Raw genomic sequence first — 23,757 nt, forward strand, 5'->3', positions numbered from 1 at the left:
TTTATTTCTTCTCCATGGATTTTAATTTCTACTCTGAATTTTTCTTTTGTTTCCTTCACTGCTTGCTCAATATACAGATTGAATAACATCGGGGATAGGCTACAACCCTGTCTCACTTCCTTCCCAACCTCTGCTTCCCTTTCATGCCCCTCGACTCTTATAACTGCCATCTGGTTTCTGTACAAATTGTAAATATATATGACGGTAGTATCTGTTCCCGAAAGAACAGTTACCGTGGATGACCATGCAGCTTTGCTAGAAATGAAATGATAATTAAATAGACACCCTAGCTGCAAGCAGGCGATGATGCACTTCATTGGGGACATGTAGAAAATGTGTGCTCCGACCGGGACTCGAACCCGGGATCTCCTGCTTACATGGCAGACGCTGTATCCATCTGAGCCACCGCGGGCACAGAGGATAGTGCGTCTACAGGGACTTATCCCTTGCACGCTCCCCGTGAGATCCACATTCCCAACATGTCCACAACACTACATTCGTAGTGCGCCTAATAGATGTTTGCCCATCATACTCATTACTCGTGGCAGATTAATCTACCAAGTCCCGTACGAGTTCGGGCATAGCGTGTGCGTTCCCACAAGAAGGTCAAAGGCCGGGAACCCATATTTTTAACTATATATGACGGTAGTATCTGTTCCCGAAAGAACAGTTACCGTGGATGACCATGCAGCTTTGCTAGAAATGAAATGATAATTAAATAGACACCCTAGCTGCTAGCAGGCGTTGATACACTTCATTGTAAATAGCCTTTCGTTCCCTGTATTTTACCCCTGCCACCTTCAGAATTTGAAAGAGAGTATTCCAGTCAACGTTGTCAAAAGTTTTCTCTAAGTCTACAAATGCTAGAAACGTAGGTTTGCCTTTCCATAATCTTTCTTCTAAGATAAGACGTTGAGTCAGTAGTGCTTCACGTGTTCCAATATTTCTACGGAATCCAAACTGATCTTCCCCGAGGTCGGCTTCTACAAGTTTTTCCATTCGTCTGCACAGAATTCGTGTTAGTATTTTGCAGCCTTGGCTTATTAAACTCATAGTTCCGTAATTTTCACATCTGTCAACACCTGCTTTCTTTGGGATTGGCATTATTATATTCTTCTTGAAGTCTGAGGGTATTTCGCCTGTCTCATACATCTTGCTCACCAGATGGTAGAGTTTTGTCAGGGCTAGCTCTCCCAAGGCTATCAGTACTTCTAATGGAATATTGTCTACTCCCGGGGCCTTGTTTCGACTTAGGTCTTTCAGTGCTCTGTCAAACTCTTCACGCAGTATCGTATCTCCCATTTCATCTTCATCTGCGTCCTTTTCCATTTCCATAATATTGCTCTCAAGAACATCGCCCTTGTATAGATCCTCTATATACTCCTTCCACCTTTCTGCTTTCCATTCTTTGCTTAGAACTGGGTTTAGATCTGAGCTCTTGATATTCATGCAAGTGGTTCTCTTTTCTCCAAAGGTCTCTTTAATTTTCCTGAAGGCAGTATCTATCTTACTCCTAGTAATACACACCTCTACATCCTTACATTTGTCCTCTAGCCATCCCTGCTTAGCCATTTTGCACTTCCTGTCGATCTGATTTTTGAGACGTTTGCATTCCTTTTTGTCTGCTTTTGCATCTCGTAAACCATATTAATTTTCCTAATCCTTTTCTTATTTGCTTATTTATCCTGTCCATATGGCTATATCCGCTCTCCCGGATATTTAAAATTTGATACTTATAATGCAAGAGAGTGGATACGTTGTGAGGCTGCGTTGTGACAGTCCTGCCTGTGCGTAAGAACGGCCTACTTTTCTCGCAGGCGGCCGCGAGCTTCCGGACGACCTGAGACAACGCGTAACGGCGGACGGCACGCTGGAAGTGTCGCCTGTGCAAAAGGCGGACGACGCGGGCGTGTACACGTGCTGGGCGCGCAACAAGCAGGGCCACGTGGCCAGGCGCTCGGGGGAGGTCGCTGTCATAGGTAAGCTGCCGCGCAGCGCGGCGCGACGTCAGCGCCGCCGGAGGAGCGCGTGGCCTCTGCGCGAACTGCTACGGCGCACAGCGCGTGGGGAAGCGAAGACGAACTAGGAAAGAACAAAAGAGCCCTTCTGAAAGAAGCGCCAAACAAGATCTGATGGAAGTGTGAGGGGGACGTGCGAGGGTGAGGGGGACTAGGCGAAATGATGCAATAGTTTTTAAGATCGCACAGCAAACGGCTCTGGGTACACTTGTCACTAGTAAACACTTCAAAGCGATACTGACAGGGGCAGGAATAGAGTTCGGTTTGCAAAATTTGTTTTCTAGAGGTTTGCGAAATTTGTTTTCTAGAGGCACCGGAATGAGAGAGGGGGGAGGGGGCGGTTGATCACCACCTCTCGTTGCGCATACCCTTGTTACGAGACAGTGTTCCGTGGTAGCTGCAGGACCCAGCATTCTAAAAACAAACACGAAAAGAAAAGAATCCCATTTCATTAAAATTAATAATAAGTCATTATTATTGCTGTTTATTTGGTCGATAAGAATAACTACTAGTCGGCTTTAGTAACTTAATTTTGACTTTGTTTTCAACCAAAGACGTTTGCCTCTCCTTCGCTTTATACATGTACGTTGACTCTATACTCAAATTTCTTTGGGGAGTTTTCAATCAATTGTAAGTCGCAATCTTTCTGCTCACTGCACTTAACCTTGTTGTTTACTGGACTTAAAACCAAGATGAAGTTCCTTGAACAGCAAGGCTAAGTGCAGCGCGCAGGAAGATTCTGACTTGCAGTTGATTGAAAACTTATGAAAGAATTACGAGTCCAGAAGTGCTTACACAAAAGCCAATCGACACACACGAAGTATAGAAGACATGTAAACCACTAAAGATACCTAATAAAATCAGGTGAAATAAGTTTGGTTAAAAATAAAAATTTAATTGCCAAAGATGGAAAATACGATGTGGTTGTAATTGAACTTTCGCTACTTGAGCCAGTGTAGACAAAGAACTAACTATCTACTGCGCAGTCATATTTATAGTTATGATGTTCGGAATGTGCGCTGCATGGTTTGCTTTGGTGACAGTGTTAGCGTCATGACTTGCTGTTGGTCGTTGGTTCTGGTACGGCGACGTAGGGTTTGAACACAAACATCAGTGCGCATTACAGATGCAGACAGGCAACATGCGCCTGAACAGGGTGAGCAGGGCTTTATTAGTAAAGCTGTTCGGCGGTATCACGCAGGAAAGGTACAGGGAGAGGTCCTTTCTCCGCGGCGGGATTGAAGAAGAATGGGAAGTGCGAACTGACTGGCGATTTGGGAGAGGCCGACGGGCAATTCCGCCACAAATTATTGAAAAGGTTACTATTGCCATGGCTGATATCGCTCGGCGCAATGTGCAGTCTTCAAACAGTGGACGAACTGTGTCACGACAGCTGAACATTCCATGGCACAACGCTCAAAAAGTGCTGCGAACAATTGTGAAATGGTATCTCTAGTGCGGTTCCAGGCAGTCGAGGACGCAGACGATCATCACATTGAGCAAAGTCTGTAACCTGGAATGAAGACATGGTACGCTATTAACACATGTTACACTCTCATGGGAAATTAAAATCTGTTTCTTTCAACGGATTACTCATTGTTTCTCATCCACATGTCCTTAGAAATTTTTCCATAAAGTTTCATTGCCTTACGATCACTCGTTTTACACGTGGGCCGTATCAGGTTCAGAAAATTTAATTATAACCTCCCTGTAACATAGGCTGCATGATCTTCTTCTTCTTCCTCGCTTTATTCCATGTCCCCACGCGGTCGGGATGCTACACGTATTTCGGATTTGGCATTGTCAGAGGTTTTATCGTAGGCTACTTGATAACTCTCCTGTATTGTTTGCTGGAGCGGAGATAGTCTGACAGAGGTGAAATCTATGTTTCTCAGTCAATACATCAAAGTATCCTAAAATAACAGTGATACATTTGTAATCCAGTTACAGCTGCGTTGAATGTAAGCCAAGAGAATAATCAGATCTTTCGTATGTTTTCTGTTTTACATTAACCAGCATAACAGGGACATACTCGTATTTTTTCTTCCAATAAAACTTATTGTGCTGTTCATTTTCAATTAAAGGAATATTAAAGTCGGATAGAATCAAGCAATTAATTTATCGTCTTTCTCGTGTCCGCAGTTGGACCTTTGAAGCTTTGGCAATCTTCTACCACAAACATTTTTTTTTCTTCGTCAGTTTGTGCTTTACATCTCTTAGCTCCCAGAAACACCTGTTGCAACTACATTCTTCCATTATCAACAACACATTCTCTTATAACCACTCCAAAGCTCACCCAACCCACGTTCAGCGTCAGAGGTAGCCTGCGCGTAAGGGATTATACAAATGCTGTCTGTGCTGAGAGAGCGCAAGTGGAGAGCATACAAAATGATGGTTCACTAAGAGATCGACAACCAGCAGAGCACAAGCGAGCACCCGTGAATGCTGTGTGCTGTTTGCTCCCGCTCGCTTACCGTTCAAGTCAAAGAGAAATCTCCCTCATTCTTTTCGTCAGAACGTTTACGGCACCGTGTTAGCACAAGGGACTCATGGTTTCTAGTAAGTTTCGAAGTACGCCTACCTAGTTATTGGTTGTATCAACATATACAGTGACTCATCAGCCTGGGCAACCTATTTCTTAGTGTTGAATGGCGGTGTTCCTTTGCCCGTTCTAACCTCTGTGTCTTGTGACGTGCGATGAGCAGAGGTATACGTGTGGCATGGTGGTTTCTGCCCCCACAACGAGAAGATTGTTCTAAACAGCATGGCTGCTCGCAGCTGTTTAGCATTGAAATGGTGAATTTCTTGCTGCACTTAAACCATCCTATACGCTGTTACAATCCGCCGTAGTCGATGGCAAACCTCACAAACCACACGTCATTGCTCGTGGCAGCTGAATTTTGCTGCAGCTGAATTTAACGGCTCTGCTCACGGTACATCATTTGCGACGCGGGACTATCACAGTAGCTGTACGAACTAGGAGATGTAAAATGTAAATTTCGTATGGCATTCTTGGCTGCGATATCCCACGGGGCGGGTTCAGCCCGGGCCAATCAGATGTACGGGCCCTGCAATGAACTTGTGACGTCACACTAGTTGGCTTGTCCGCCACACTTCGCAAAAGCTCGGCTTCGCGCAGGGATCAAGGTAAATCAATATTTAATTGAAAAGGTGCCGAATAAAAGTCTTAATTTTGTCGTGTGCTGTTGGGAACTTGCATGGTTTTAAACACACGGTCAAGAATTATTAAACTCTTCTGAAGCCGAGACGGCCGCTGTGTCACTCGTAAGACCTGCAGTGTCGCATGCTGTGAAGTACGCGCCACGACCTGTTTCTCGAGTGGGCCTTGGTTCAGCCGACTGTAGGATATGTTCTTCCTCCGCGTACTTCGGTCCCTTTCCTTGCGGATACGTTAGAGCTGTGTCACATGTGTATTTGTAGAATGTAGGTGAATGTAATGAATGCGTCTACGTTTTAGTTTTACGACAATGATCATGACGACGATGACGATGATGATGATGAGAGATGGGAGAGGATGAAACCCCGTGCCGGCACATAACCAACTTCTCTCGAATAGCGCCAACGGTGTCTTTTGCTCTCACTTCATGAGACATTGTGGATAATTTGGAATTTAATCTAGTACATCGGCGTAAACTGATGATCGCGAACTTAACGCCATCATCTGTTCTCCCTTTTTCGCCTAAATACTGGCAGTCAAAATTTCATCTACCACTGGAATTCGAATTGATTTGCTTCCGAGTCGAGTGCACTGCACAGGTGCGCTAGCGAACTCGGCCACGAAGTTGGGTTAGTAGGAGATAATGTGCCCCATGTGTCAGGTATCCACGATGTATCCGCCTTCACAGCGCCGATATCGTACGGGTTGTCTGTCCTGCACTCAGCTATTACAAAGGCCAGTCCAATGACACCCCAGCCACGTGACACGTCAAAGTATTCCTTTCGCCACGGCACAGGAGTCCTCGCACTCGAACACAGCATCACAGTATTACTGATGGGCGTAACCGCAATTTTTTTCAAATTTTTGTAAATCGGACTTTCAGTAATTACAGAAATGCTTCAGTCGCTGCATGGGTTGTATAGTGTGACGTATAAACAGAAAAAGTGTATTAGCGGCTATAAATGTGCCTTGTTAAATTATTTTGTGATGTGCCACGCAATAATGTAATGATAATAGTAGCTGAAGGATGATTCGTGTTCAGTTTTGAATTCCAGCTTATTGTGAAACATCTCGTTTGGATGAAAGCAAGCGTTTTTAGGATACTGCCACACTTTTTGCATCATTTATGGACAAATTATGATTATTACTATAGCTGCAGACCTAATAACAAAAGGTTTCTGGTCACTACGTATTTTAACCACGGATTGCAATCTTCATACAAATCGTACAACTTACTGTCTCAGTTACTACTATGCCTACAGTGAGTTGGTTAAATACATATATGTGCATAATATGTCGGTAAAAATATACATACATCTCTAATGAGATAAGAGATGACGTAAAATCAAATCATTTTCACGACACTGTGTAAAACGTATTTAAAAAATTCCAACATTCTGATGTTCTACATGAGCAAAAGGTAGTGTTTACAAAGTTTCTTGGCAATGCAGAATTAAATAACTGAAGTTACTTTTTGTAGTTTTATTGTACGTTTAACAATTCTTTTCTTCCAACAGGAATTTTTTTTCTGTAGCGTGCAGTTTGTTTCGTGTGTTTTGAACACTATGTAATGTACTTTTATACTTGTCATTAGATATATTTATGATTAAAGTTGTGTATTTATCTGATGTACATGTCTGTAGTGAAGACGGTTGACTCTTTTTCATCCAATTCATACACCAGTCAAGAAAATCTTCCAGTAACAATCGAAGAAAACAGAATTAATAATAACATGGCTGTAAGCACAATAAATTAAATTACATAAGTTTGCGAAGACTTACTTACTGATTTGTGGTTTGCAATTGAAGGTCATAATCAGTGATAATTTCTCTTGACAGCACACAGCTAAGTATATAATTAAAAGCATCCGGACACCTACTGCTAGATATTTATATAGGATGAAATTAGAATTATATACTATATTATTAATATAGGATGTGTCCGACCTTCGTTTTTATAACGAAGTGAACTTTGCTGGGGACAACTGAACTGAATGCCTGTGGAGGAACTGGAGCGCATTCTTCCTCAAGAGAAGTTAGGGATGTTGGACAATGGTGTCTGGATCGAAATCGATGTTCTAACCTATCCCAAATGTGTTTCATTGGGTTCAGATCGTACCTCTGTGCAGGCCTGTCAGTTTCAGGAATGTTATTGTACATAAACCATTGTCTGACTGGTGGTAGTTTATGATACAAACAGTCATTGTCTCTGAACTTTTCCTCTACTATAAGCAGTACAAAATGCTGTAAATATGTTCATTCCCCTACTCATTTACGGTTTTCTTAAGACCAGTAAGGAGCCAACGACCTAACTACGAAAAACACCCCGATACCATACCACAGCACCGCAGTATCATTTTGAGGGCAGGAACGTTTTCCAGGCATTCACCGAACACAGACCCTCCCATCGGATTGATGCAAGCTACAGTATGATTCTTCTCTCCATATCACTCGCTTCCAGTCATCCACTGTCCAATGGCGCTGTTCTTTACGCATCTGAAGCATCGCTCAGTACTGACTACAGAAATGCTGCTTATAAGAAGCTGCTCGTCCACTGCACCCCTTTTTCTTAACTCCCTACACGAATCATTACGTTAGCCGGACTACTGGTAGCACTTCGGAATTCACGAGCGATTCCTCCAGTTGATTTCGTGCGATTTTGAGCAACCACCCTCCGCGATGCTTGACTATCCCTTTGGTCAGCATATGAGGTCTACTTGGTCTCGATTTAGCTGTAGTTGTTCCTTCGCGTTTCCGCTTTACAACCGCACCACCTACCTTGGCCATCTGTAGATGGTTTGAAATGTCCCTGCTGGATTTGTTGCTCAAGTGAAGTCAGTTCAAAGTCAGCAGGCTCTCCTCACTGGCCCATCTTCGTGTTTGCGCCTCTCTACAGAACGCCCCACCTCCTTTTGTACTGGTGTGATATTTAGTGGTCAATCCCGCACTGTATTGGGGTGTCCGAATACTTCTGATAAGATAGTGTATATTACGCTTCTTCTAGTTACTGCAGGAATGACACTGAAACAGATAACAAAATCTTTGTTCGAAATGCCGGTAATTTCCAAGAATGATTGCCTATCGAAGTCGCCTGGTCCAAGCGATACGTATCGAACGTGCGATCCTAAATCGATCATGCGACTCTGGTGGCGGGCGTTATGAGTATGTTTACGGTGGTCACTACAGCAACGCCAAAAGAAGAGCGTTACAAAAATACTTGTAATTACAAAGGAGACGACTTACTTTGCTCGTCGTCGGTGTTGTCGTCATGTGAAAGTCCATGTGTACGCTATGGGATCAATTGCCTTTCTGCCATAGCCTATGTAAACTCTGCCAATATCTCTCTTTGTCCAGAATGAGATTTTCACTCTGCAGCGGAGTGTGCGCTGATATGAAACTTCCTGGTAGATTAAAACTGTGTGCCCGCCCGAGACTCGAACTCGGGACCTTTGCCTTTCGCGGGCAAGTGCTCTACCATCTGACCTACCGAAGCATGACTCACGCCTCGTACTCACAACTTTACTTCTGCCAGTATCTCGTCTCCTACCTTCCAAACTTTACAGAAGCTCTTCGGTAGCTCAGATGGTAGAGCACTTGCCCGCGAAAGGCAAAGGTCCGGAGTTCGAGTCTCGGTCGGGCACACAGTTTTAATCTGCCAGGAAGTTTCATATCAGCGCACACTCCGCTGCAGAGTGAAAATCTCATTCTGGAAACATCCCCCAGGCTGTGGCTAAGCCATGTCTCCGCTATATCCTTCCTTTCAGGAGTGCTAGTTCTGCAAGGTTCGCAGGAGAGCTTCTGTAAAGTTTGGAAGGTAGGAGACGAGATACTGGCAGAAGTAAAGCTGTGAGTACCGGACGTGAGTCATGCTTCGGTAGCTCAGGTGGTAGAGCACTTGCCCGCGAAAGGCAAAGGTCCCGAGTTCGAGTCTCGGTCGGGCACACAGTTTTAATCTGCCAGGAAGTTTCATCTCTCTTTGTATTCCACCAAATATCCAAATATGATCGACTTCACTCTGGTTCTTCCTTCTTGCTATGTGAGATTCGGCCACTTCAACAACTTTACTCTGTCCACCAATCGGTACACTGTCGTTCGTCACTTTGACATAACAGACTTCTCTGCAAAACCCGAGATAGTCGCACACGGTATTAGCAGATAACTCAGTTTCCGATGCTAGTGGTTGCAAGGTGAAGGCTCGAGTCCAGCAAGATAGAAGAATTACCCTGGTCTGGATGGATAATTTGGAAGAGTCGAACCATGTATTATTCCTGAAACACGTTCGTTTTCCGCACTGACCGCAATGAAATTGTAACGGTATTTCAGCACCGAAGCTCTTCTTGCGAAGTTTTTTACACTGCGAATCACCAGAGTCTGCACAGTCCCTCGTTTCATCGTCGGTTAGTACTCCATATTGGCGACAAAAAGTCAAACAATTTTCTACGCTGGATAAGCATGGAATTCGAGTTTTCCATCTGAGAGAATCCGCCGAAGAAACGTCAAGAACACCAGACATCCCACTCATTGCCGACATAAATCGTCTGAGTTTCCCTAGCAACTTAGAAATAATTCGCAGAGGTATGTAATTTAGAACAACTAAGGGAACGAGACAAAACAGATAAAAATGACGATCACAAATAATTGATCATAACGCCTGCCATCAGAGTCGCATGATCGATTTAGGCTCGCACCTTCGATACGTATCGTTTGGAGCATGCAACTTCAATCGGCAATCATTCTTGGAAATTACCGAACTGCCTATAGAAATTGCGTGAAGTATGAAGAGAGATGGCAGTCTAAGATCCGTGAAACTCTACAGCAATGATCAGATAAATGAACACTAAGGAAAGCTGAGCATTTGTCTGATAACAAAAACGAAAAAGAACGAGGGTGCATATACAACTGGTATCGTTAGAGCGATATGGGTAGGACACGAAACAGAGGTAGTAGTTCAGAAAGGAGTTAGACGAGGTTGTAGGTCATTCAACCCCTTGAATGAGCAATCAGTAGAGGAAACCAAAGGTAAATTCGGAAACGGAAAATCAATTACGGGGAGAAGAAATAAAAAAATTCAGTTTTATCAATGATATTGTAATTGTGTCAGAGACTGGAGAGAGCTGGGAAGATCAGCTGCAGGAAACAGACATTATCCTGAAAAGAGGTTAGGAGATGGACATCAGTAAAAGGAAAACAACGGTAATGAAGTGTAGTAGAATTAAGTCAAATGTTGCTGAGAGAAATAGATTAGGAAATGATATACTAAAAGTAGTAGACGAGTTTCGCTATTTGGGCAGAAAAAATAACTGCCTATGGGAAAAGTAGAGAGGACATAAAATGCAGAAGGGCAGTAGCAAAAACAGAATTTCTGAAACGGAGAAATACTGTAGTCGCAGACTACAGTAAACAGGTTGAAGCGTGTATGGATTGCAGTACGCATTGAAGAGGCTTGTACAAGATAGGTTAGCGAGGAGAGCTTCATCAAACCGCTCTTCTTACTGTAGACAACAACAACAACAACAACAACGCTGTTACCCCCGTCAGGCCATACAGATTTAGATTTTCCGTAGTTCCATTGACTCAAAAAAAGTTAGTTACGGGATGGTTCCTTTTAATACATTTCCTCCCGAATAGCCACTACGCCACTTTGCACGAAGCGTGCGTCACGATATAATTCAAGAACCCAGGTCACTAAATTTTTTGCGCCTCCTGCACACTACTAACTTTGCGCCAGTGACAACAACGACACGTTGCAGGTCAAGAATCGTTTTCATTTCTTTGATACCAAGATTTTGAAAAGATACATCTACAACTTCGAGAGCGTCTGTAATGAAAGTGTAACTAAACAGAAAGTGTTATGATACACAAACATGTGAGCATAAGAGAACTTTGCAGATTTTGAGTTATTTTCGTGTCCATATTACATTTATAATGGATCATTCCTTTCTTGTGAGACTCTCTGGAAATCGTCAACAGAAAGACTGAATTTATACTTTTCGTTACCTGGAATAAATTACAGATGTATAAATACGAAAGACTAACAAAAACCATAAGAGTATTTTCTTTGCGAATGACGGACAGGAATGAGGTTTTGCATCTCTTTCTGGCAGTACGTAAAATATTTTTGTATCATTGTGTATTGTTTGTGACTGATAACTTCACATTTTAGTTGTTAAATATTTAGCCTCTGGTCTAGATATTTTCTCCCATCCACTTTACCCAAATTATGTGCAAAGTAATTATACGAGTATCTATACGTATTCTGCACGTTAAAACTGTCAGCTACACAGTTATTAAATCTCAAAACACCATTAGCAATTCAGGACGTATATGTTGTACATGCTGTAACTCGCTCCCACACATACAGTCTATGTTTGATGTATGACCCGCAAGTAATAACTACATTCCATACTATAATTAACGCCTTGCAACAACAGTCAGCATATTAGATAGATCATTAAAGCGAAAATTGCCAATTAAAGCACAGCTACAGATAAAATTGCAAATGCTTCAAAATTCCACTGGTAACCCTTATAGAAATGGCAGAAACATATAATAATATGGTTCCATAACAGATTATACTTTAATTTGATTTGATGCCAATCTCCTTTATGAGTTGTATAATTTGAGGGAATGGCTATATGGCCTACAGTCCCAAAAAAGGTGGAAAATACTCTCTTTTGTTTTTTTTCTGTACACCAGACGTTACAAGCACTTGGTGAAAAGGTATTGGCGTGGCTATGAAGTACTGTGTGTTTTTAGTTAAACTGCATTTATTTTGTGACGTGGTGCTCTGTTCAGTCATTTCACTCTTTTCTGCCCTTACGTTCCATGCTGAAGTGCGGTTCTAAGAACTTTGTAAAACATCCATCTGTTGTTGTTGTTGTCTTCAGAAGAAGAGTGGTTTGATGCTCTCCTCGTTAACTTATTTCGCACAAGCCTCTTCAACTCCCTACTGATAACTTCTGGTGCGGTCCCACTTCCTATAGAGAAAAGACAGCTGAAGAAGAATTCAGAAACATCAGTAGATGGTACAGGGCAAACGGATTATCATATAATTTTACACAACACTCAGTGCATGTAGTTCAGCACTTCTCACAGAATTTTAGAAACCATGAAAATAACTTCCTCAAATAATGAAATACAAATAGTAGAAATTATTTAGTTTTAACCGGAAAAAATCGCTATCTAGAATTAATGATGTGATAGTAGATTAGCTACTTTTGCTGTATGTATAATTACGGCAGTAGGTGATTTAAAAATGAAGAAACTACTTTGTGTTGGATATTTACATTCACTAATGAGTTGTGAAATCGATTTCTGGGGAACAGCTTGCCGGACAGCAGTTGGTCGTTGGCAGTATTTCTCTTTCTCAAAAATTAGTGAAAAGTATAAGACATTGCGAACGAAAAAAACCTGTACAAAGACTTGAATGAATTAGAACTAATAGAGAGAGGACTCAGAGGAATTAAGTGCCAGGTAGAGTAAATGGTGCAGTTCAAGAGAGAATTAAAGAGATTTCTGTTGGGCAACTCCTTTCACTTTGTTGAAAAGGATCTTCAGAAATTCTTAAATTTAATGTTTTATGTTGTTTTATAACTAGAACTAGCGTTGTAACACATATTTTAGTCATGCTAAGTCATTTCATGTATTGCATTGAAAGTGAATTGAATTTACATTTTTGACATCATGCTGCATACCAAAGATCACTCTCCGCGGGATCCATGGACTAATACCTTAAGATTACATTATCTTACTCAAAATACTTTATAAACACATTTTTTATGTGCGAAGAAGTGTGAAAGTGAGAGGTACTGTATATAGCGAATAGGGTGTATGTTCCAACCTTTCTTCCCATTTCCAAAACCCCTTGGAGGGTTGGAGGGGGGGGGGAGGGGATGCTTCGTCCTCACGAAAATTGTGTAATTTATTCTGTAGTCCAGGCACCTTCTTTCACGTTTTTCATCGTCCAGAAGACTTGCGTAGTAAGTTCAAATTCGAAGAACCGCATTCGAGGAAACACTGGTCATTCTTACAGTCTGATGAAATAGATTTCATTCTTTTGGATACCAAGCCACTAGATTCCACCCACCGCTTTGAATGCTGTTTTCTTTCTAGCGTGATATTGTAGTTCCATCATTAACTTACAGTAACAAAACGCCAGCCAAAATTAGTTGGATCTCTTTTAACTGTAAAACATTGCCGAGAAATTAGTTTTCGTCTACGTTTTTGGTAAGCATTCAATAAATGTGCACACATCAAGCATAAATCCTTCTTATATCTAATCCTTGATATAACACGTACTTTGCTGTTGCTTCTGACATGCTTACGACGTCAGCTATTCCATTCACCTTCAATCGCTGATCGTCTTGTACCACTTGATGCAATTTTCTTGCAATTTATAAAGTCTTCAACGTCGATCATTTTGGCAAAAGTTCATCCACGTTTGATTTCGGATGGCCGCATCATAATTGTTTAAAGTGAAGCAGTACGCTCCTTGTAAATCTTCATCAACATTGGATAATTTCGGTTCCTGGTAATCTGCTAAATAGTCTAATAAATAAATATATTAATGTGGCTCAGAAATCTAGTTTGTACATTTTAACGAAGCACCAACAACACATCTACAGTAAAAGCCCCACAATCTTAACTATTCCATATATCAGCCTTCCACTTACCTTATGCGATGGTGCAAGTGTAACAACATATTAAACAAAATTGCTTTGATACAAATGGTGTCTCAGTGCCAATGCCGAAAAATTTTCTCCTTGTCCTCGTAAAATTGCAGCATAAGAAAATTTTATTATGAATATGCTTCTTTCACGTTTGGGTATGCTCTAAAACAAGTCATTTAGCGTACCTTATAACCTACTGCGCCTTTATTCCATCGTCCTCTTCCAGTCCAAGATCGAAGATGTTCCTCATAAACACTCTTTCTGCTGCCTTTTATTAAAATATAAACTAATCAAAAAAGTTTTGCACCTCCTCCGCGACTTGCGTTGATATTCTTTCAAACGGAAACCTTTGCAACAGTACTTGGACCAGCCACTTGTGTAATCCAGGTGAAATTGAACTTGTGTTTACAAAAGCACACTGCGTCTCTGATCGTGACGGGAACTGTGATTTGTGTATGCTGTTTGTTGAGTACCACTTCGTTGGGCTACAGAGTAGTATGGCAATTGTCATCGTAGGGAACGCTTTGCATTTCTTCAAGCGTACAAAGATTCATTACATATAATGCAACAAGGAATAGAGTCTACCTTCTCTTGCTGACAGTACGGGTAATGTAACTGATGATAATAAACAGAAGGCCGAAATTCTAAACCTAGCTTTCAAAAACTTGTTTACGGTAGAGGACTGTAGCACCATCCCCCTTTCAGTTATCGAACAAACGCAAGGATGGCTGACATAGTGTTTAGTGTATCTGTGTATTGAAACAGTTAAGATGCTTAGACGCCAGGAAGGCATCTGGTCCAGACTGTATCCCCGTAAGATTATATGTTGACTATGCTACAAATATAGCACCATTCTTATCCATCATCTATCAGAGATCATTGGAACAGCGGAAAGTTCAACGGGACTGGAAGAAGTCCCAGGTCATAACAATCCATAAAAAGGGTAGAAAATCGGATGACATAATTGCCGGCCAATTTCACTGACATCGATTTGTTGTAGAAGCAAGGAACATATTTTGTGTTGAGACTTAATGACCTTTCAAGACTCTGAGAAGCTCATCTGCAGAAACCAGCACGGTTTTAGGAAACAGCGGTGTTGCGAGACACAGCTGGCCCTCTTTGTGCATGATATACAACAGGCTCTAGATACCGGCTACCAGGTTGATGCCGTATTTCTCGGCTTTAGAAAGGCGTTCGACTCCGTTCCGCATTGTCGCTTGCTCCAAAAAGTGCGATCTTACGGCCTATCCGATGACGTATGCGGTTGGATAGAAAGTTTTCTAACAGACGGGGAGCAGTATGTCGTCCTGAACGGGGTGACTTCAACAGAAACAAGCTTAACTTCAGGTGTGCCCCAGGGCAGCGTAATAGGTCCGCTGCTTTTTACGATTTACATAAACGATATAGTTGATGGTATTGACAGCGGCATTAGAAAAAATGTTCAAATGTGTATGAAATCTTATGGGACTTAAGTACTAAGGTCATCACTCCCTTAGCTTCCACACTACTTAACCTAAATTATCCTAAGGACAAACACACACACACACCCATGCCCGAGGGAGGACTCGAACCTCCGCCGGGATCAGTCGCACAGTCCATGACTGCAGCGCCCTAGACCGCTCGGCTAATCCCGCGAGGCGACAGCTGCAGTAGACTATTTGCCGATGATGCTTTAGTCTACAGGAAAGTAGTATCACACGAAAGTTGTGAACAAATCAATGAGGATTTGCAGAAAATAAATGCGTGGTGTAATTACTGGCAGTTATCTCTCAATATTAGTAAGTGTAACCTACTGCGTATGACAAGGCGAAAATCCTCATTAATGTATGAGCACAAAATAAATGCCCAGTCTTTGCAAGCGGTAACATCCGTTAAGTGTCTGGGTGTGACTAATCGAAATGATCCCAAATGGAATGATCAGCTCACACAAGTAACGGGTAAGGAGAACTCTCGATTGCGATTTATTGGTAGAATCCTGAAGCGATGCAGTCCTTCAGCGAAGGAAATAGCTTACAATATGTTAGTTCGTCCAGTCTTAGAGTATTGTTCGTCTGTATGGGACCCTTACCAGTTGGGTCTGATTCAAGAGATTGAGAAGGTCCAAAGAAGAGCGGCAAGATTCATGACTGATAAATTTAGCCATCGCGAGAGCGTTACTAATTTCATAGAAAGTTTGAAGTGGGACACTTGCAGACACACGGTGCGCTAAACGGAAGGGGCTGCCCACTAAATTCCGAAACCTGATCTTCACCGAGGATATAAAGCATATATTATTACCACCAACTTTCAAATTGCGCAATGATTACCATTCAAAGATAAGGGAAATTAGAGCTCGTACTGAGACGTTCAAACGGTCGTTTCTCCCTCGCGCGATCCGCGAGTGGAACAGAAGGGGGAAACATGACTTTGGCGAGAATTGTGCTCTCAGCCACACACCGCAGAGTGTATATGTAGATGTAGATGTAGACAATGTCATTGAGGATGAGGCTCACTGTACTGTGCACGAACAATGGTACTGTAGTAAAGAGGCTCCAAGTGCAAGTGGGATACGTCGCTGCCGCCGGCCATCTTATGTCGTGGCGGCAGAGAATTCTCATAGTCCAGAGCTACTACATGCATGGCTCAGCGGGCGCACACCATAGGGTCCACCAGGATACCACGTGGTCACAATCGGAGTCCAACGGAAACTTGCAGTTCTATTGCTATTACATCCATGGGGTGGTATCGGTACGTGAGACCACACTATTTGGTCTATCGAAGTACCTCGAAGGGTCGTTTCAAATCTAGACCACGTGCACTTTGTCCCTTTACCGCAAAAATGACTGTCAGCACTGGAATTTGCAGCCAAATTGGCGCACATCAACGAAAGTCACCCCTGTAGTGAGATATAAATCGTCGAAGCATCGTAATGACTTCTTGTGGTCAACACCGCCAGCTGTCTCATAGGCACCCAGAGCGGAAAGCAACAACCATGTGTGCTAATATTCTGTAGGCAACTGGGGAGGCTGATTCAAGCCAAGCAGTAAGCATGCTTCTCCACACTGTCAATCTGGTCTCTAGGCATCCGTTGTGAACAACAGTACGGCACTGTAAAAGACAGTAAAGACCATTAGCAATGCACGCGTCAGGCATGGGTTCAACTACGAAGTGTCATCAAAGCACTCCGTCTTCAGGTCACAAGCGGCCCATCGGGACCATCCGACCGCCGTGTCATCCTCAGTTGAGGATGCGGATAGGAGGGGCGTGTGGTCAACACACCGCTCTTCCGGTCGTTATGATGGTTTTCTTTAACCGGAGTCGCTACTATTCAGCCGAGTAGCTCCTCAATTGGTATCACGAGGCTGAGTGCACCCCGAAAAATGGCAACAGCACATGGCGGCTGGATGGTCACCCATCCAAGTGCCAGCCACGTCCAACAGCGCTTAACTTCGGTGATCTCACGGGAACCGGTGTATCCACTGTGGCAGGGCCGTTACCGAGTGTCATCAGCCATGTTTTGAATTAGTATCATGCACGTCATGTCTTGGGTTACTATCATGTACAGATGTCGGACGTGTCTCGTCGTTATTGATGATAACTTGAGTACATTCCAGTATCGGGACGGGATTCTTGAAACTGCTGTGCACCCTTGCTGATCTGTCCACTGATTAACTGACTGTCCCATGTCAAAGTCAGTTAGCATTTACTTTCATACCACTCAGAAATGCAAAAATACAAACATGTTCAGCATTGACTTAGTGTGTCAATTGAACTGAACTACAAATTAACGATTGATAATAAAAATTATTTAGTCTCTGCCCATGCATGAAAGCGCCTGAAAGATCAGAAGTCCCACAGAAAGAACCACAATGGTGGGAGTCACAGAACTACTTTGCAATATGGGTAATAAGTCTTATTTGCAATTAACACTGGCCTCTATTCAGGACTTACCACTGGCCTCTATTCAGGACTTTCGATAGTAAAGTGACGGCGACTACTCAGCACAGTTGATAGTCTGAGTTAGACACAAGGACACCATTCTTGGAACACCGAGTCCGGAAGAGCCCAGGCTGGAGGAGGTGAAGTTCCCTGGACGGTGGCTGGCCGCTCGTAGTGCCTGCAGTCCAGTATCCTCCACACTGAACTGCTGCCCAAAACCACGTGTTGCAGATCCCAGTGACGGCTCTGCTTCGGCACTGCTTGCAGTGGCTCAGCGAACGAAACTGGCAGAGAGCGGCCGGGTGCCGTCGTAAATACACACCCGGCGGGATGATGTCTGCTCGGTGCTTGGGGTGGAACGTGATTCGCGGAGGCAAAGTAGTGGCTACGATTGTGAGGCTGTTGTCGGGAATGCGCACGCTGCTAGTCCTGAGGCTGGAGCCGAATGTTTCCATGGTGCAGGCTCGAGTTCCACTTTAAACGAAGACCGTTGTGTTTTGGACACAATCCAGCTAGTTGATAGGCCGTGCCTGTCGTGCTGCTACTGTCACGATCTGCCAAGGCAGTGTCTCCTGCGGAGCCGCAGAACGCGCAACTTGCAGACCACACCTGCAATGCGCGCAGCAGTGATCGCAGGCGAAGGTCTTGGATACATCACCTGTAGTCACCATTTACGATCACACCGACCGTACCTCGTGTATATCATCCTAAAGGAGACACGTATCAATCGAATGGAATGACTGTCATATCTGCAGACGTGGACACAAATGAACATGCTTGTGACCAGTTGCAGTGCCTTGCCCCAGAGACCAGTCTCGCACACTGGACGGCCCCAACAAAGCAGCCGTCGAAAACTGGGGAAAGCTTGAGCAGCAACATCTTGACCACATCTACGAGGATCCGAGCGTGTAACAATGCGACAGATGGAGCAATACTATACTGACTGTTGCCCAACAGCTTATTTCGACTTCACATTCGTGCGATAATTTTGTCTTTACTTCGCAGTAAAATATATATATATATATATATATATATATATATATATATATATATATATATATATATATATATATATATATATATACGAGGGTTATTCCAAAAGTAAGGTCCGATCGGTCGCGAAAGGGAAACGACTATGAAAATCCGATAAAGCTTTGCACAGATGTGTTGGGTAGTGTCTCTAGTATAACCCCAGTTAGCATCACGTCGCTCTTCTCATTTCTGAGCTCGCGGTGAGTGCGTAAAGATGTCTAGAAAATAGTGTCTGCCGCCAAGTACGAGGGCCTGGTGAGAAATTTCGCCTGAAGCTATGCAGCCAACATTACATAACTGTCGTGCTGTTTCGTCTTCACGACAATTCTCAGCCGCATTCTGCAGGGGCAATGAAGATGCTCCTGCATCGTTTTCAAATGGAAATGTGAGATTACCCACAATACAGTCCGCAATTGTCTCCCCCTGAGTTTCATCTCTGGTCACATGAACCGCTGTCTTTGAAGACAACATTTTGACACAGACAACGAGGTGTAGACCAGCGTGGAGAATTGGCGGAAAGCACTGGCGGCTGCCTTCTATGATGAGGCTATTGAAAAGTTGGTACAACGCTATGACAAAAGTCTAAGTCAGAACGGCGACTACGTAGAGAAGTAGCTGAAAGGTGTAGCTAATTGTTACAAGTAAAACATTTCTGATGTTCACTGTGGTTTCAATTTGGCAATCAATCGGACCTTACTTTTGGAATAACCCTCGTATATATATATATATATATATATATATATATATATATATATATATATATATATATATATATATCTTTTTTAAGCCTTTTTCTTAAATCCAATGTGAGGCCACCTCGTAAATATACAGGGTTTCCCGGGAGGAATGGTCTACGCCTACATCTAAATGGTTACTCTGCAATTCACACTGGCCGGCCGAAGTGGCCGTGCGGTTAAAGGCGCTGCAGTCTGGAACCGCAAGACCGCTACGGTCGCAGGTTCGAATCCTGCCTCGGGCATGGATGTTTGTGATGTCCTTAGGTTAGTTAGGGGACTAATGACCTCAGCAGTTGAGTCCCATAGTGCTCAGAGCCGTTTTTGCAATTCACACTTAAATGCCTAGCAGAAGGTTTATCGAACCATTTTCATACTACTTCTCTACCATTCCACTCTCTAATGGCGCGTGGGAAAAAGGAACACCTAAATCCTTCCGTTCGGACTCTGATTTCTCTTATTTTATTATGATGAGCATTTCTCCCCACGTAGGTGAGTGTCAACAAAATATTTTCGCATTCGGAAGAGAAAGTTGGTGATTGAAATTTCGTAAATAGATCTTGCCGCAAAGAAAAGCGCCTTAGTTTCAGTGACTGCCACCCCAACTCGCGTATTATATCAGTGACACTCTCACTCTTATTGCGCGATAACACGAAATGAGCTGCCCTTCTTTAGACTTTTTAGATGTCCTCCGTCAATCCTACCTGGTAAGGATCCCACACCGCGCAGCAATATTCCAGCAGAGGACGGACAAGTGTAATGTAGGCTGTCTCTTTAGTGGGCTTGTCGCATTTTCTAAGTGTTCTGCCAACAAAGCGCAGTCTTTGCTCCACCTTCCCCACAATGTTATCTATGTGGTCTTTCCAATTTAAATTACTCGTAACTGTAATTCCTAGGAATTTAGTCGAATTGACAGCCCTCAGATTTGTGCGATTTCCTATACCTAAAATTTATCGGATTTCTTTTAGTACCCATGTGGATGAACTCGCACTTTTCTTTGTTTAGTGCCAATTGCCAGTTTTCGCACCACACAGGAATTCTTTATAGATCGTTTTGTAATTGGAATTGATCGTCTGATGATTTTACTAGACGGTAAACTACAGCGTCATCTGCAAACAATCTAATGGGGCTGCTCAGATTATCACCTAGATCATTTATGTAAATCAGGAACAGCAGAGGGCCTATGACACTACATTGCGGAACGCCAGATATCACTTCTGTTCTATTCTATGATTTACCGTCTATCACTACGAACTGTGACCTCTATGAGAGGAAATCACGAATCCAGTCACACAATTGAGACGATACTCCATATGCAAGCAGTTTGATTAATAGTCAGCTTGTGAAGAACGGTATCAAAAGCCTTCTGGAAATCTAGGAATATGGAATCGAGCTGAGATCCCTTGTCGACAGCACTCATCACTTCATGGGAATAAAGAGCTAGCTGTGTTGCACAAGAACGATATTTTCTGTATCCGTATTGGTTATGTATCAATAAGTCATTTTCTTCAAGGTGATTCATAATGTTCGAGTACAGTATATGCTCCAAACTCCTACTGCAAATTTAAGTCAGTGATATGGCTCTGTAATTCAAAGGGTTGCTCCTATTTCCTTTCTTGAATATTGGTGTGGCCTGTGCTACTTTCCAGTCTTTAGGAACAGACCTTTCGTCAAGTGAGCAGTGTTCAGGGATATGACAGGAAAGATCATTCGAAGCAAAAAATTCTAGTAAACACTGGCTCTAAAATGGATACTTTAAGAGCTATGAGCACTTCCTCATCTTCCAGATTGTGAAAAAAATCTCTTCTGCTGCAAACTCTTTGCTTTCATATTTTGTGAGATGGGAGTATGAACCAAAACAACAAAAAAATGACCAGTGAGGATGGTCTCTAAGATTCATACCGTAAGAGCAAAGAGCACCAGTTCATCTCTTCTACTGAACAAATACCCATAGTACTTCAGGTATGAATTTTAGAGCCCATATTTACTAGATTTTTTGCTGCGACTGATCGTTCCTAAATATTTACATTCGTCTTAGGATTCCATATGTGGCAGACGAGTGAGGTATACACCTACTTACTTTCGTTGATGCCCAAATATGCTGCCAGAGAAAGCACCCTAAAATCCACTTATATTACAGACTCGAGGACTGGAGGTCTTCGACATCTGCCAGCATGTTAATAACTACAAAATGCGCTTGAGACGCGCTCTCTCCATTACATAAGTGATTAGTCGATATCAAGTTCTTTAACAGGGACTGACTTTGTTTCAGAATCCAAAGAAGCACAGGACTGAAATTTTAAAAAAGAACCTGAATTCAACTGGAAACGCGGTGGCTTCGTAACGTAGGACAGGAAAGGCACTTTCCCGAACATATTTGTGACTGGCAGACCAATAAGAGAGAGCCAAACCCACAAAAATAATGTCAATCACATACTTCCCCGCACACGGTTTTATAAGCACTAGTAAGGCTGGAACAACAGACAGATCAAAGGTACCTCTTACATTAAGCGGTATATCTGTCACACATAACTGCACACAACACAATTTTCCATACCTGGACAAAGACAACTGCAATTTACCAAGCTCAAATAAAACTAAGAATTTGAGCACTGGCGATACTGCGAGTAAACGCGACCATTCGGTCATTAGCGATTCAGCAAATTATTGTCAAAACGAAACAGACACAGAGCACTAGCGCGTTGAAGACTTAATTGTGGGTCCGCACGTTTCTGTAATGCTCAGTCATCTTTAACCCCTGTGAATAGCGTTACATAATTGGGTGGGACGCTGTGAAGCCGCGTAATGTCAAAGGACCACGCCAATAACGTTGCTTCTCTACGCTGTTGGTGGCACAATCTCCAGAAAATGCCCACCGGTCGACCACGACGTTTTCTGCCTGATTCTCTGTCACAAAGCCTTCGGCGGTGAACTCCGCCACAACGCCATCTGCCTCGAAATGCAGAAGTTACTCCTACTTGTTTCCGATACGTTGTCGCAAGTCATAATCGCTAACTGTTTATACTCCAAAAAATATACTTGGAACCTAATGGTATTCGTTCAGGAACATTGAAATTCCTCTCTTAACAGCGCGCTCAAAAAATACTAAAATCTAACCTTATTAAGCAAAATGAACGATTCGATCCTTGTAGCCAATGGATCCACAGTTTTGGGGAAACGTCGATGCGTCAATGTTCTTGAAGCTTCAACATCGAAATTCCGAATTTCAACTGGAGCCACACCCATCACGGAAAGCAAAGTTCGGACCGGTGCTTCCAAGTTTGTGTGATCAGTGACTTATTCTTGTACCTCTCCAGCAAGGCATGACATAGTAACGATCATGCGTCCTCTCAATACTTTGGTGACTAGTCGATCTTTTATACCGTTAAATTCAAGTAAATCAACCAATAAAAGTAATTCTTATTTATACTTCATTTTTATAATTTTATTTACCATTTGAGGTTTCATAAAAATGCAGCTTGACGGAGCGAAACGTGGGCTCCAACCCAGTGCCAAGCTACACGTTGCTCCCCTTGAATCTAAGCCCACACATGTTCGGGAATATGTAGGTTGCGCAAAACTTTTTTGAGTAGTTTATTTAGAAACATTTTTCTCTTTATGATCAAGCTCATACAGGATCAAAATTAAGTATGAGGACAGACTTCGGGAGATGATTTCTGACAGGGAAAGAAAAAGGAAAGTTTACTTCAACTTATGTCTGGAAATGGACTATGAGTCTGTAATAAAGCAGATAGTACCGGTATATTATGTGAACTTAAAATAATATTTAATTAATGCATATTAGCCAGCTTAGATATCACTGATGGACAACATCATTATCTGTGTTGCCGGTTGTGTGCTTTCAGCTAAGTAGAAGCAGAATGGTTCATTAGTGATTCCTGAAGCAAGCCGAGATGCTTTTCGTTTATAATAAAGCACTTGGAAACTGTCGAGAGTCCTCCCGGATTTAGCGAGCTGCCTACCGTAATAGACTTCCCCCTCTGATTCACAAAACGTTTGCAGCCATTTCTTGAAATTTGTCTGAGCATGGGTTCATTCAGAGAGATGAACAACTTATATGGTCGCGGCAAGTTCAAACAGCAGCTCTGGAACGATAGGTTCTACACGACACTGGGGCCAACACAACAAGCTCCACGTACGTCGCACGCCAGCATGGAGTTAGCCAAAGGATCGTGTTGTGTAATGGCT

The 23,757-nt window shown here is 42.8% G+C and overlaps 1 protein-coding gene and 1 pseudogene across 1 annotated transcript in view; one reads left to right on the forward strand and one right to left on the reverse strand.

Annotated features, from left to right (window-relative positions):
• The window catches only part of LOC124795618 (Down syndrome cell adhesion molecule-like protein Dscam2), a 594,927-nt gene that overhangs the window by 351,849 nt on the left and 219,321 nt on the right, over positions 1–23,757 (forward strand). The window contains exon 5 of the mRNA XM_047259690.1: positions 1,818–1,979. Coding sequence (XP_047115646.1) covers positions 1,818–1,979 — 162 coding nt within the window. The remainder of the gene's footprint in view (positions 1–1,817; positions 1,980–23,757) is intronic.
• LOC124796903 lies at positions 17,225–17,341 on the reverse strand (annotated as a pseudogene).

Source organism: Schistocerca piceifrons, chromosome 4 (genome assembly GCF_021461385.2).
Source record: "Schistocerca piceifrons isolate TAMUIC-IGC-003096 chromosome 4, iqSchPice1.1, whole genome shotgun sequence".
In the NCBI taxonomy this organism is placed as follows: Eukaryota; Metazoa; Arthropoda; class Insecta; order Orthoptera; family Acrididae; genus Schistocerca; species Schistocerca piceifrons.